Source organism: Phaethon aethereus, assembly GCF_964289735.1.
Source record: "Phaethon aethereus genome assembly, chromosome: 8".
NCBI lineage: Eukaryota > Metazoa > Chordata > Aves > Phaethontiformes > Phaethontidae > Phaethon > Phaethon aethereus.
Window position 1 is genome coordinate 19262447 of NC_138584.1, and position 12953 is coordinate 19275399.

The 12953-nt window shown below is 43.6% G+C and overlaps 1 protein-coding gene across 1 annotated transcript in view; it reads left to right on the forward strand.

The window, feature by feature from the left end:
• Positions 1-12953, forward strand: part of DDAH1 (dimethylarginine dimethylaminohydrolase 1) — a gene marked incomplete at its 3' end in the record, with an annotated part of 57815 nt that overhangs the window by 35485 nt on the left and 9377 nt on the right. The window contains exons 2-4 of the mRNA XM_082002706.1: positions 6427-6526; positions 7689-7762; positions 8355-8474. Coding sequence (XP_081858832.1) covers positions 6427-6526; positions 7689-7762; positions 8355-8474 — 294 coding nt within the window. The remainder of the gene's footprint in view (positions 1-6426; positions 6527-7688; positions 7763-8354; positions 8475-12953) is intronic.

Here is a 12953-nt window from a genome sequence, read left to right on the forward strand (position 1 = left end):
ATCACTGCTCAGCCCTTCATGTGCCTTAGCATAGCTTCTAGGAGGATCTGCTCCATGATCTTCCCAGGCACAGAGGTGAGGCTGACAGGTCAGTACTTCCCAGGGTCCTCCTTGCTACCCTTTTTGAAAATGGGTGCAATGTTACGCTTTTTCCAGTCACCAGGGACTTCACCTGACTTCCATGATTTTTCAGATATCATGGAGACTGGCTTGGCAATTACATCAGCCAATTCCCTCAGGAATTGTGTATCTGACCTACTTAAAGCAAATAACAACCAGTAGCAGGTTTTTCTTCTCAAAAACCTCAGAACTATTACAGTGCAGTGCTGCTTTATTTTATTTGGAGCCTCTGCAAGTCCAGAAGGGCAATGCTTATTGTCAAGAGGAGACAGACCTTTCTCATCTCCAGAGTGGATTCAAGACAGGCAAGAACATGGACAGTGACCAACACTGGTATCTGGTTTTGCAAAACTGAAGTCTACCCTTTCCTAGCCCTGGTTTTGTCCATCTCTATAGCCTTTACTCAGAGCTTTGCTGAAAAATGCATTATATATTTGCTGTGGCACTTTGTGAACTCAAAGCTTAATGGCTCCAGAAATAGTAATCTCAGAGATATTGTAGTCTAACTTCTGCATATATCAAGTCTGACACTTGCTTTGCACAGCCATAAATGACAGTTTAAAACACAATGGAGACTGAAACCCAATAATTGTGATTTTACTGAGAAATCAGTAGTGGATGTAAAATTTCAAGAGACAGTGTGATAGTGTGTGTCTTGGGCTGAGCACCCCTTTTTTTTTTTAGGGTTGTGGTTGGTCTCCGGAGAACCGAGCTCTTAGCACTTAGAGCTGAGCTCTGCTGTTTTAGAAACCTCATTTAATCTCTGGCTCATTGGACGGTCTGCTGCTCTTTGAATCTCTCTCTCCGTCCTTTCATTTGAAACAGGTCTGCAGACATATTCCCCCTTTCACCGCGAGCTCAGCGGCAAAGGTGGATGGGTAATTGCGGTCATTAGGGGATGCCTGATGTGGTACCATCCACAGCTTCTGCCGAGCCCCAGCTGTGCCCCTGCCCATGGGGTATTGGGGAGCCTCGGTGGCTCCTTGCCCGTGGCCCTGCTGCCCAGCCCTGGTGCCCTGGGGGAAGAGCTGCCCTGCTCTTGACAGGGGTGAGCCCGTGGCTTGCAAAATCGTTTCCCTATTTCCACTGTCTCTTGAAAAGGTAATTTCCTTCTTACTGTCAATAATGTAAATTCCGTAACATGGTTAGTGTGCAGAAGGCCAGTAAATAATTTAGGAAGCAGCCTCTGTTTAGAGTGCATCAAATACTAATATAGAGAAGGAAAAATCCCTGCACATCAGTTACAGTAATTGGAAGGCACCAGTCCAGAGGGTAATGAGCTCCACTTTTAAAGCACGAGGAAATTAGATTCTTATAAATGTCAAACGCAGTTATTGTCCTCTTTCCTTGAAACAGAGCTGAGCTGGCTGGAGCCCATTGTCTCTCAATCAGCTTTTGCTATGGATTAGACACATCCCATCTCACACCAGGAATGTGCTTATTAGAAAAAATATCACTACACAAAGCGTACAAGCTTTAACACTCAACAAATGTACTAATGGGTACATGTACAATAAAACCCAATATCGTGTTACAAACCTTAAGCTGACCTGAGATAATATGATACAGAAATCTTAAAGGATACAGATGAGTGTTTTCTTTGTGTGCTACATTCTGACTACCTGGGATTTTAGTTTTCAAATAAAGGAGGTAAAGTGAGGGAAGGTAACTTTTCCTCTTGGCTACTTATGAAAAAAGCAACCAGTAAGTTGTCTTCATAGTGAATATGCTTGTAATCAGGCCATGTACAAGCACTTTGTGTACTTTACTAGTGTCTCCTGGGTAACTGTGGCTTCACAGAGGACTTTCTCCATCCACATTTTTTCAGTTCTCTCTTGGGAGAAAAAAAACCCAGGTGGCTATTTGTTCATACATCAAAGCTAGCTCTGTGAATTACTTTCATTATAAAATCTCACCAGTATGTGTTAAGACTCCACAATTCAGAAAAATGGGTATCAGTTGTTTGGGGAGAATAAAATGTGAGAATAAAGGACTTCATAAAATTAAACTCCTTTGCTGCATACCTATTTTTAACTTCTGGCTTGAGGAGGACAGTCACTTGTCCTTCTGTAGCTAGAGGGTTGTATCTTGTTTTCTCTCTGGGGTAGGAGCTCTGTCGCTAAGTGGCACAATCCTTCCCGATATCGGAAGGCTGAAGGATGGAGCCAAGCTCTTGATTCCCTTTTGCAATGTTGAGATACAGACTCAAGCTACTTGTGTGGACTTTACCACATTAATCCAAGCTGAGTGATGCAGTACGCTGTTTCCAAGATGGTCGTGTGTCAAACGTACTGTGGACATGCTATGTTGGGGATCTTACCCAGAACTGCTGCAGGATGGCTTTAAAGATGATGTGGTCGGGATAATCAGAGGGTAATCTGTGCCATCTTCTGTGCAGAAAACGGCTGTATGCGAAAGCAGGTGGGCTATTCATTTTTGGGTTTCTTTTTCTGGAATCCTGTATTTACAAGTTCTTTTTTCCAGTTGCCTTTTTAACAATGTCAAGTCTTCCCTCTGATGTTCTCCATCTCTGTGCTCCTTTTTTTCATTTCTGCTTCTACTGAATGAAGCTCCTGGTGCTGCCCGTAGAAAACAAACCGTAACTTGAGACTTCTATTTTACACAAGCAATGGATATTAAAAGATATTCCTAGCATATGTCACCAGACATGTGAACAGCACTTTCCAATTAAAACTCTAGGAATTTCTACTGGTTGCTTAAAAACCCTGCACAACATTGAACCATAGACTTGAATCCATTAACACCCATCATGGAAAAAAGATCTAGCTATTTATATGCCATTTATTTATTTAAATTTGGTTTCGGAAGCTAAAATGAGCTCAACTGTCGGGGAAAAACATCTTGAGTACCTTAGAAATATCTTCAAAGCCTGGAACAATCACAAAGCAAATTAAACAAGCTTTCTGTGATTTTGGACAACTTTTTAGTTCTGATAACTTTCCTTAATGTCTGCACTACAGCTGCATCAACCCCTGTAAATTAAATAAAGAAACAATTCAAGGCATCTCTGATGTAGCCTGGTGGTTAAATGGTATTCAGCAGCTGGTGATGAAAACATACATATGACTCAAATCACAAATCCAAAGTCAGCATTTACCTTCCACTATTCTCATTAGCTAGGCACTTCACTTAATTGGTACTCTAGCACAAGTGTTATTAATGGGCCATTCTGGCCCAGGGCTGTGAAGTGCTGCCTCCCTCCCTGCTGCCTCTCCCCGCGGAGCTCTGTGGGCCTTTGCCAGCTGCATTGGAGTCGCTTTTCAGGACGTGCAAGCATTTTGCATGGCTGTAATGCTCAGGTAAAAAGTAGGTTTCCCACCCGCGCCTCTGTGATGGTGTGTGTTTGCCCTGGTCACAGGCACATCTTCTTGCAGGCGGATCCACCTTCTGGCTTTCGTACCCCCTCTACCTTCCTCACATAGCCAAGATGCATCCTGCTTTCCTTTTCAGTGAGCTGTCTCCTCCTGACCATTATGCTTATTAAACCGCTAACAGCCGCAAATTTTCTAGCCAGTGTGCTTAGCTTGGATGCAATGTTCGTTGCACAGTCCCTGGCCCCGTTAGGTCTGCGGGCAGCCTGGCAGCACACCTTCCTATCTTCTCTGTAGGCTGCTCAGGTTTTACGTGTTACCCCTCTGAGATGGTCTTCAGTGGTCCAGAGAAGGTTGTGGTTTTGGTTTTGGCTCTCCCTGCAGAAAGCAGGTGGGGTGGTCCTCTGCCGCTGTAACATCCACAGCTCTGCTGATGCTCCAGACTGGTGGAGATGCAGCGTCAGGGAGCAGGACAGGAGCAGAGTGGGTGCTCGGCAGGGGCAGCCGCTGGCTTTGCTGCTTCTGCACCCGATCAGCAGCATGTCTCCTGAAAGGGTTTTCTCCTCTTTGTGTTTTGGAAGCTGCTGGAGGGAGTGGATTAACTGGAGATAGGATTAGCCGACCTGTTGTTGTCACCTGTGTTTTCCTGTAGTTTGGCCTTCTGCCTTAAATATAGCCATCAGATGGGGTTATTTATGTATTCCAGCTGCCTGTGGCTGGTGTGCTTGTGCGTCAGGGCATCCTTATGCCCACCATGAGTTTGCTTGTCAGCTTCACGCTGGCACAAAGCTGTGAGTCTGTGTGCTCTTGCATCGGGAACCTTCTTATGTAATGCTGCAACTGTATTACTCTGTATTAAGCAATTGTTTTTTTCTTTGGAATCTGATGGCTCTTGAGTACGTAGCACCTGCATAGTAAAAACCACTGCGCTTCTCGGGTAAAAGAAATTCTGCTATCAGCACACAGATGTTATGAAATGTTGCTGTGTTTGTACAACAGTCAGTTTTCCAGTATTAACTCAGCTGTTTCCCATTTATTTTTAAAATACCACATGGGTCCAATCCTCCATATAACCTAATTTTAAAGATCACTGGAGGTAGAGCAACGAGACTAAGGAAGATGAAGCCTTACTACTAAGCCCGGAGGCTCTTGAGTGCCAAGTTTTCGCCTGAAGTTGTTTTGGCATCAAGTGAAAGACAGGAGCAAAAAGAAGTGTTCATAATTGTAAAGGGCGTGCTGCAGGCTTGCTCCAGTCTGTGTGCCAAAGCCTCAGATGGGATTTTGCGTGGGAAGGACGAGTCTCTCGGTCTCGGGGAGCTTCCGAGTACAGTACTGCGTTGCAGTGTAATGCGTTAGCGTTCTCCAGGTGGCACAAAGACCTGCCTTCATCCTCTTCAACTTAACTGAGGCACCTACTTCAGCAGTGTGCTTGTCCAAGTTTTTTTTCTGTAAAGTGATAGAGAGAAGGGGGCACCTCCAGAGAGCAGACTGATCTTGGTAAGATCAGTGTATCCATTACAGACCTACACCAGCTGTCCTGGCAGCCCATGGAGACCTGCTCTTGCCTTTTAGGCCTGGACTTTGGGGTTAATGAGATGATTCACAAAGGCCACATAGCCAAGCAATGGAAACTGAGCAGAAAAAGTGGGCTTAAGTGGATCATGTGTGCCCCCTCCCTTATTGCCTGAAGCCAGCACTGCTGTTAGGAGGGTATGACAGCCAAAGCACGTGCTGCTATTGCTCTGAGGCTGCTGCAGTGAGGGTGAAGGACTAACTACCATCACATCTCCTTTCTCTTTCGTGACAGGTATAGTTTGGCAGAGCCCAAGAGTTTGGCTGCTGGAATTGTTTCTGTTGGAACGTGGTGCTGGAAGACAAGTACCATGTCACCTGCTTTAGCTTCCTGTGTTTCTTCTAGAACTGCTTAATTTATCACATTAAATAGATAAATGACCTGTGGGACATGGAAAAATCGGAGCTGTCTAACAGGTCTTTACGGCGTCTTCCACATTTGTTAAAGCTTGCTGGGCAACCTCCATGGTGAGGAGGTTTCACCGAAGATGCTGCTGCGTGGGATCAGGTTCACAGGTTTCTGTGGATGAGCTCATATTTATATTGACATTCTGCAAGCTGTAGTCATAAGCTTTTGGTGAGCAGTTGGTTGTGTGTAGGTCCTTCTTTTGGCTGACAAGGCACCAAGATAATGGCGTGTGAACATTAGTCCCTCTTATGGATGGCTGATGATGTGAGCCTCTATGGAAATGGGCATCCTCAGCAGCTCTCACTGGGAAAGAGGAAACCTACTGAAGCTGCATTCCCTGCTCCTGCTATGAGCTCCTTTCAGCAGGAAATGGGCTCAGCCGCCCCTGGCTCCCTGCCATGCCTGCAGCTCTCCGTGGTGGAGCAGCCAGCCGTACAACTTAAAGACATGAGAGGTCTTGTAATTCTGTAGCAAGGTGGTTCAAAAATGCAAGGAGAGCTAGCACTCAGTAAAGTTGCGAAACATTTACTGATTTGTTCCCCCCACCCCGACTGAAGAGGGGCCTGGGGTAGAGCTGCTGCCCCCATGCCTGGTAGAGCCACATCTTGTGTTTGAGCAGCTGGAAGGATCACTCTCGCTGACCCTTTTTCCTGCTCAAATCCAAGGGACAGGATTTGCAAGAGAGAATATTACTGTGCAGAGGGTCTGGACTTAACAAATGTTTTGGACCCCTCATCTGGGTCTCCTCTGGGTGCTGCATGGTTCCTGTGCAAAGGCAAGAGCCCGATCACTGCCAATAGACACCCCATCTCCTCCAGACCACAAAGGCCTCTGGAGAGAGTTGGGGAGCTGCGATGGGCAGGGACACAAAGGACCCTGCTGTCATCCATCTTGTGTGTTAAAGGACTTTAATTCTTGTTAATGATACCTATTTCTGGTAGTTTTAAGTTTTTCAATGATAAAACATATTCTAAACAATTTTCTTTTAAACAGGTTGAAGCCATGAAGAAAGTACTAGAAAGTCTTAACCTCAATATAGTAGAGATGGTAGATGAAAATGCAACCTTGGATGGTGGAGATGTCTTATTTACAGGTATAGTGGTAGTGAATTTCGTGTTTACATATTCTGACTGCCTTGAAGACAGTATGTTATCTGTCATCTACATAATAAAATATTATTCGTGTGGTTTGTTAAATCAGTTGTTTACTAAACGTCACAAAGGTAGCAAAGAGATGAATTTTCAATGCAACCCCTAATGTCCTGCCTAATGCCTGAATAAATGAGGTAGCAGTACACACAGTACAAAGAGCAGCACTGTGCATACAAATTTTATTTTAGCTTGTAAAGTGCCAATAAGAAAAACGCTTTCAGTAGTCAGCTGTCTGCAGTTGTTTCATATTTCTTACTACAAGCAACTACGTTCACCACACTCATTTTCAGGACTTGTAAAAGCTTGATGCAGACAATTGTCACTAGTTCAATGAATCAAATGCAAAAAAATCCATTTTTAGTTTATGGAGAAAGTGGTGGGGTTGCCTGCCAGATGTCATGTGCTAGACAACTTACATGCACGGTTGACTTCAAAGATGAAGATACCGACTGTGTTTTTTATGTCATTAAACCCATTAGGCATTTTCTCACATCGGCTGCACACATGCTTGCTCCCTGCCTGTGCTGAATGAGCCTGTTCATTTTGATCAGCATCATGGTAGTCTGGCTACTTGCCTTAGTTCACCAAAGGGGAAGAAGGGTCTCAAAAGAGGCAGACTGGGAAGGGAGGCCTTTCTAATGCAGTGCAGATCCAGCACCGATTTCCTCTGGAGCTGGAGGATGCCAGTGGCTGCAGAGCTGCCTTCCAGACCAGAGGAAATCTCAGAGGGAGGGGGAAATGGTCAATCAGTGCTGTACTAATCCAGCCCAGCTGTTCTTTCCTGACTCAATGACCATTGCAGAGCTTTAGAAGAGGAAGCTATTTATGCTTCTGGTGAAATGTGTCTTCTGGAAAAAGATAATTGCTTTAAATTATCAGCTCACAATTGTAGGTTGCATTTTTCTAAGCTGAATTTTCAGTTCTGCTATTCAACTTGAGAAAAGATAGAAAGTGACATCCATGGAAGATTGCTTCAGAATGTCTCTAAAGCTGGCCTGTTTTTGAAATGTGTATGTTTTGATGCAGGAGCTGATGTGATTTTTTTGTATGGCTTAAAAAAACCCAAAAGGTGTAATTGTTTTGCCCTTCATTTTTTCATTCCAGGCAGAGAATTTTTTGTGGGTCTTTCCAGGCGGACAAATCAACGTGGTGCAGAAATACTGGCTGATACATTTAAGGTTTGTAGATTCATTCATGCCACAGGAAATATAAGGTATTATCCACTGAACCAATTTAAAAATTCTACTAGCCAAGCCGTTTGTCATACTCAAGTGCTTTATTTAGGACTTCAAAAAAAAAAAAAGTACAAGTTACTGAAAAGGTTTGAGAGTGAAGTGACAGATGCTCAAGTTGGATCTGAAATGTGAGAGAGCTGCATAAAAGTAACTTGGATAGTGGGAGGCTGTTGTTATTTGAGAGCGTATCAACACTCACGTTCTTAATGTTCTCATGTATCAGCAATGTGTTCTTATTGCTGGTCCCTGGAGAGGTTTTATGTACATACTGTTTAATTGTGCATTTTCATGTATTTCTTTACAGTTGCAACAATAGTAATGTTTGAAATGTGCACTGGAGTAAAATTCAGAACATGAGACAAGACAAGCTGGTCCAGAGGGATGTATCATACTTAAGCAGTTGACACTGTGCCCTGGGATATGTTGCTATTGTTAATTTGCAGAGAGTAAAATTAATTATGGAATGTGTCAATATAATTATGGAACTAGGACAATTTAAAAATATTTATAGCAACCATTCGTTGCTCCCATACAGGATTATGCTGTCTCCACAGTCCCTGTTCATGATTCCTTGCATCTGAAGAGCTTTTGCAGCATGGCTGGACCAAACTTGATTGCTATTGGATCAAGTGAAGCTGCACAGAAGGCCCTCAAGGTAAAGCACATAAGAAAATTTTCTAAACAACAAACTTTTTTTTTTGTTTTTAATCTCTACTGAAGGATGCTGGCATTTTAAAATAGATACAGATCAATGAAAGAGGAAGTACTTCTTCAGTACTTCTCAGTCTCCTGTGTGTGCAAACCATAAAGAATGTTTATATTAGGCAAGAGAACAGTTAATTTAGCTTTAGCTATCTTCAGGAAATAAATGGATTTTACGTGTTAAAATGGATTATGGAGGTTATTACTTAAAGCTTTGCTGACTAAGGAGGTGGTAATTTGGTGATAGGAGGGAGGAAGGAGATATCAGAGCAGGAGGAGATGTTTACTTTAGATGTTGCCATGAGGAAATGTGGCTTTTAAAATTGCTAGAAGTGAAGTAAAAGTTTTGGTATGAAGGAGGTGGGAGAGCGGTCTGTTCCCTGTTGCGAAGATGACCTCTGTACACATTTTGCAGTGTAGACTTTCTGGATAAGATCAGTAAGTAACTCCAGCCACAGGGACCAGAGTCCAGGACTCCTCATCCTTTTTTCCTCCATCACCTCGCTGCAAAATGAAGTTCCTTGCTGGTGCCACTTTTTCCTCTCTGATTCCATGAGGGTCTCATAACAGTGTGGCTTCAGCAGAAAGGAGGGAGAGTAGTCTTATCCCAGCCTTGCTTATAATTTGAGTCTCCGAACATTTTCCTTCAAAGTGGAAGGTGTGGGTTTGAACGCCCAGGCTAACAGGCCTTGTGGATCTGTGTCTCTTTGCTGGCAGACTGGCGAACCAGTAATCTGTTGTGCAGTAGGTCAATGCTGTACTACCACCCTCGTCCGCAATGGGAAACGTTTATTGTGCCTGTGGTTTGCATTGGGCTCAGTGGCTTTCTTGCCTGATGGGTGTGTTCAGAGCAAATCTACCAAATTAAGCTTTTTCAGAGACCTCTGAGCCTATGGATCTCATTATGCACATAGGCAAGGAGACAGCTCACCCAAGAGATCAAGCATCTCTGCCCCTGCATGGTAGCACAGCTGCAGGCACTGATGCTTTGCAGCAGAAACTGTGGGTGGGGCACCAAAACAGCAAAGTGCAACTGAGACCTTACCTGAAGTGAAGCTTGAGGGAGTTTGTCTGCCTTGATAAATTAGGACTTACCATCCTGCATGGTTTGCTTTGAGACACAGGTAAGCCAGAGCGTGTCTGAAAGCTTTATAGCTAAGTCTCTTACACTTTTTTTTATCAGGACTTGCCTTCAAAGGTTAAACCAAAATCTACTTTTCAGCGATGGCAGCAAGTCCCAAATTTTCAGCTTATGATTATACTGATTCTTTTGCCAATAAATAAGAACCTTAGTGCAAACCTTTGCTCTTTGTCTATGCAGAGGCCTCCTTGATGCAACATCATCACTAATGCATGGAGGAAGCCAGCTGTGTCTGCCTTATAGTAAATGAGGAGGGCTGGAGATAGCTGTGCTTAACCTAGTGAGAAAGCTCTCTGAAATCTGCTCCATTTAAATGCAACTTATGCAACCTGACTTGTATCTCTTGCCTTGGTTCTAAAGCATGAATTGTTTTAAAGAACAGTACTGCTCTCAGTGCCCAAGTCTACCAGTCTGAATCTGTGCCAGGCAGAACATTTACAACAGAATAGTATTAAACTCTGAAATCAACATCCCTGGCCCCCAAAGAGCTTAGGAACCCATCCTGCACATCTCGTACACGTCCTTGGCTTCAGTAAGCTAGTGATATGTATTACTTTAAAACATCCTTAAGTATTTGCAAGATGGAGGCTTGAGAGACTTCTTGTCCTTACTGCCATGCTGTGATATTTCATTGCACGTTTGCTTTTGAGATCTTATGGGCATAATCCTAGGACTTTTTATTTCCCAGCAGCATAATTTTTACTATCAGAGCTTGGCAGAGATTCTTTTTTATCTTGTGCGAGCTCAAGATGTAAAATATCTCAGTCCTCAGCTAAGATAAAACCACCATTTCAAATCTCAATCTCCCCTGCTGGACATGGGTTGAATTATGGAGGCCAGGAAAGTGCAGTCTTGGCTGGCTTAGACTTGCAGCCTGGCAGGAATTAAGGGAATAGGATAGAAGTCTGATTGCTCTGTGTGAGCTTAGAGGAGCTTTTAAACATGAGGACGGTCCCTTGGCTTCCCCCATAGTTTGGAGTGGCCTTCAGTTTGCTCATTCATTTGAACAAGCTGTCGAAGTTACTCTCTTATTAGAAATCACTATGTGAAGCTCTGGGGGCACATTCCTGGCTTATCACCCATGTCTTCTCCTCGAGAAACTTATGACAAATGGTTTTGGTTGTAAAGGTCTGATGTTCCTGATGCTGTGAGATTGATGTAGTCTGGGGTGGAAAGTGCCCTGCATCTTTCCCTGTGAAATATGCACTATCCCAAATATTAAGGCTCAAACTTGAAATGCGTTGTGAGCAGTAGCCTGATGAAGTTTGCAGATATCCAGACAGCCCTACACTTGTATAGAGTGTTTATAAACATGAGCAAAATTCAAGTGCAATACCGGTTGCTCAGAGCTGCAATTTGAACTTGAGCCAGGACTAATCTGAGAACTCATCAGTTTGATTAAAGCCTTTTGCACAGCTCGGCTAATCGTGTTGCAGCGCATCAATTTAGCTATTGTAACAAAAAATATTTTTTGGATAAGCTGACTAAATGTTGCTGGTAACTAGCTGTCCAGTAAATACCAACATTAATGAAGGTACAGTAAAAAGCAGATACATTTTTAAAAGAAAATTATAATTAACAAGATAATCTAGCAGTCTTTGGTTGTTGGTGGATATCCTTTAAAAATAAATCAACTATGTCAGTTTTCAGTGTGTTTCTCTGCATCGGAGATTTAGCAGCACGCTTACATGTGTGACAGTCGTGTTTGCTCGCACCCTGCCAGCCGAGGCCTGGAGGAACGGTTCTGTGCCATAGCATGTGCCATGGCCTGTGCCCTTCTTGCGCTCCCAGCGAGCTGACGGGTTACATCAGGCAACCACGTCACAGTCAGAGCTACGTATGAAGTTACCCAGAGTGTGTTTCTTGCTCATTGTATGGGATGCTACCCCACTCTTATCCTGGGGAACCTCTAGCTGTTCCTCCAGCAGTCTAAATCTCTTCAGAGAAGTTATTGGAAAACAAGTAGGTAAAGTGTCTGTCTTGGAAATGGCAGAGTTGGCAGCGCTGCTTATACCTAGCTTTCTCTAACGTTTGAAATCTTGCTTTTTGACCTCAGTGAGTTCTTTGTATTTGTTCACTTGCCTCCAAACTAAAAAAACCTCCGTTGGTAATGAGCTTCTTGCAGTCTTGGAGAAATGCAGTTGCAATAGAATCTTGTGAGGCACTGATACTCTGAATTAAAAGCTGCTCCCTGGATTTCACCAGACTGAGCTACAGCAGCGCTGTCAGCTGCTGCTCTTGTTCCCCATCACAATCTGTGTGACAGTTTGGTCCCCCGAGCTTCAGCTGAGTCATTTGCCTGGCACAGCCCAGCATGCCACTCCTTTGTTGTGATAGCTTGTTATTTTAAACCTCTCTTTTGTTGTTGCCATTTTTCATGTCTGCTCTGGAAATGCAGTCGTACAAGCAAGGTGATTAAGCTGTCATTAACCATCTCTGGTTGTTGAGTTGTTCATTCTGTAGTGTGTCTTGTTAGGCAACAAGTGAACTGCTATGTCATGCTATGCCAACATTTTATATTTAAAATAGGGTCTGTCTTCCCACTAGCAATCTTGTTTGAAAGAGAAAAAATTCTTCATTGTTCTTACCGGTGCAGTTCATGTATCCTTACAATACTTTAAAAGTAGAAAAAGAAATTGCATCTGGTGCTCACATATGGCAGAGTGCAATTGATCATGAGTATAGTGCTGTGTGTGTAATGTAAAGCGCTGCAAGTGAGCTAGGAAATGAGTGCACAGTTTAGGGTTATAGAGCACTTGCTAGAAGCAGATAATACATTAGAAGTGACATTTTAACCATGAAATCCTCTTCAGACTCTGGCAGGTGAAGAATATTTGGGCTGCAACTGAGAAGTGGCACTCGAGGAAACTGGGTGAAAGAGAGAGACAAATTAACTGCAGAAACTACTGGGGCCTGTAGTGGCTATTACATCTGAAACTTCAGCTTCCCTTTGCTGTTTTCTGCATGCATTTATTTCCTTCTTGTAGCTAAACCTGTTCATAATTCTGTACACATAACTCCATAGTTGAACATTGGCCATGGCTCTTGAGCCAGTAAGGCCTGGGATTATTTTTCTGTTCCCTCAGTGAAGCCAGGACTTCCTCAAAACATGTCACTTTTGGGCTCTGATGCTGCACTGTTGGAGTCGCTGACCTTCACCGTGAGTGTGAATGAAGACAAATTCAGGCTGTGATGGTGCCGGCCCTGTCATAGGGAGGTGACAGCGCTGTGCTGTGGGCGAGTGCTCTGCACTGCTTTTTCTACAAGAAGGGACACAGCCCTGGGGTCCTG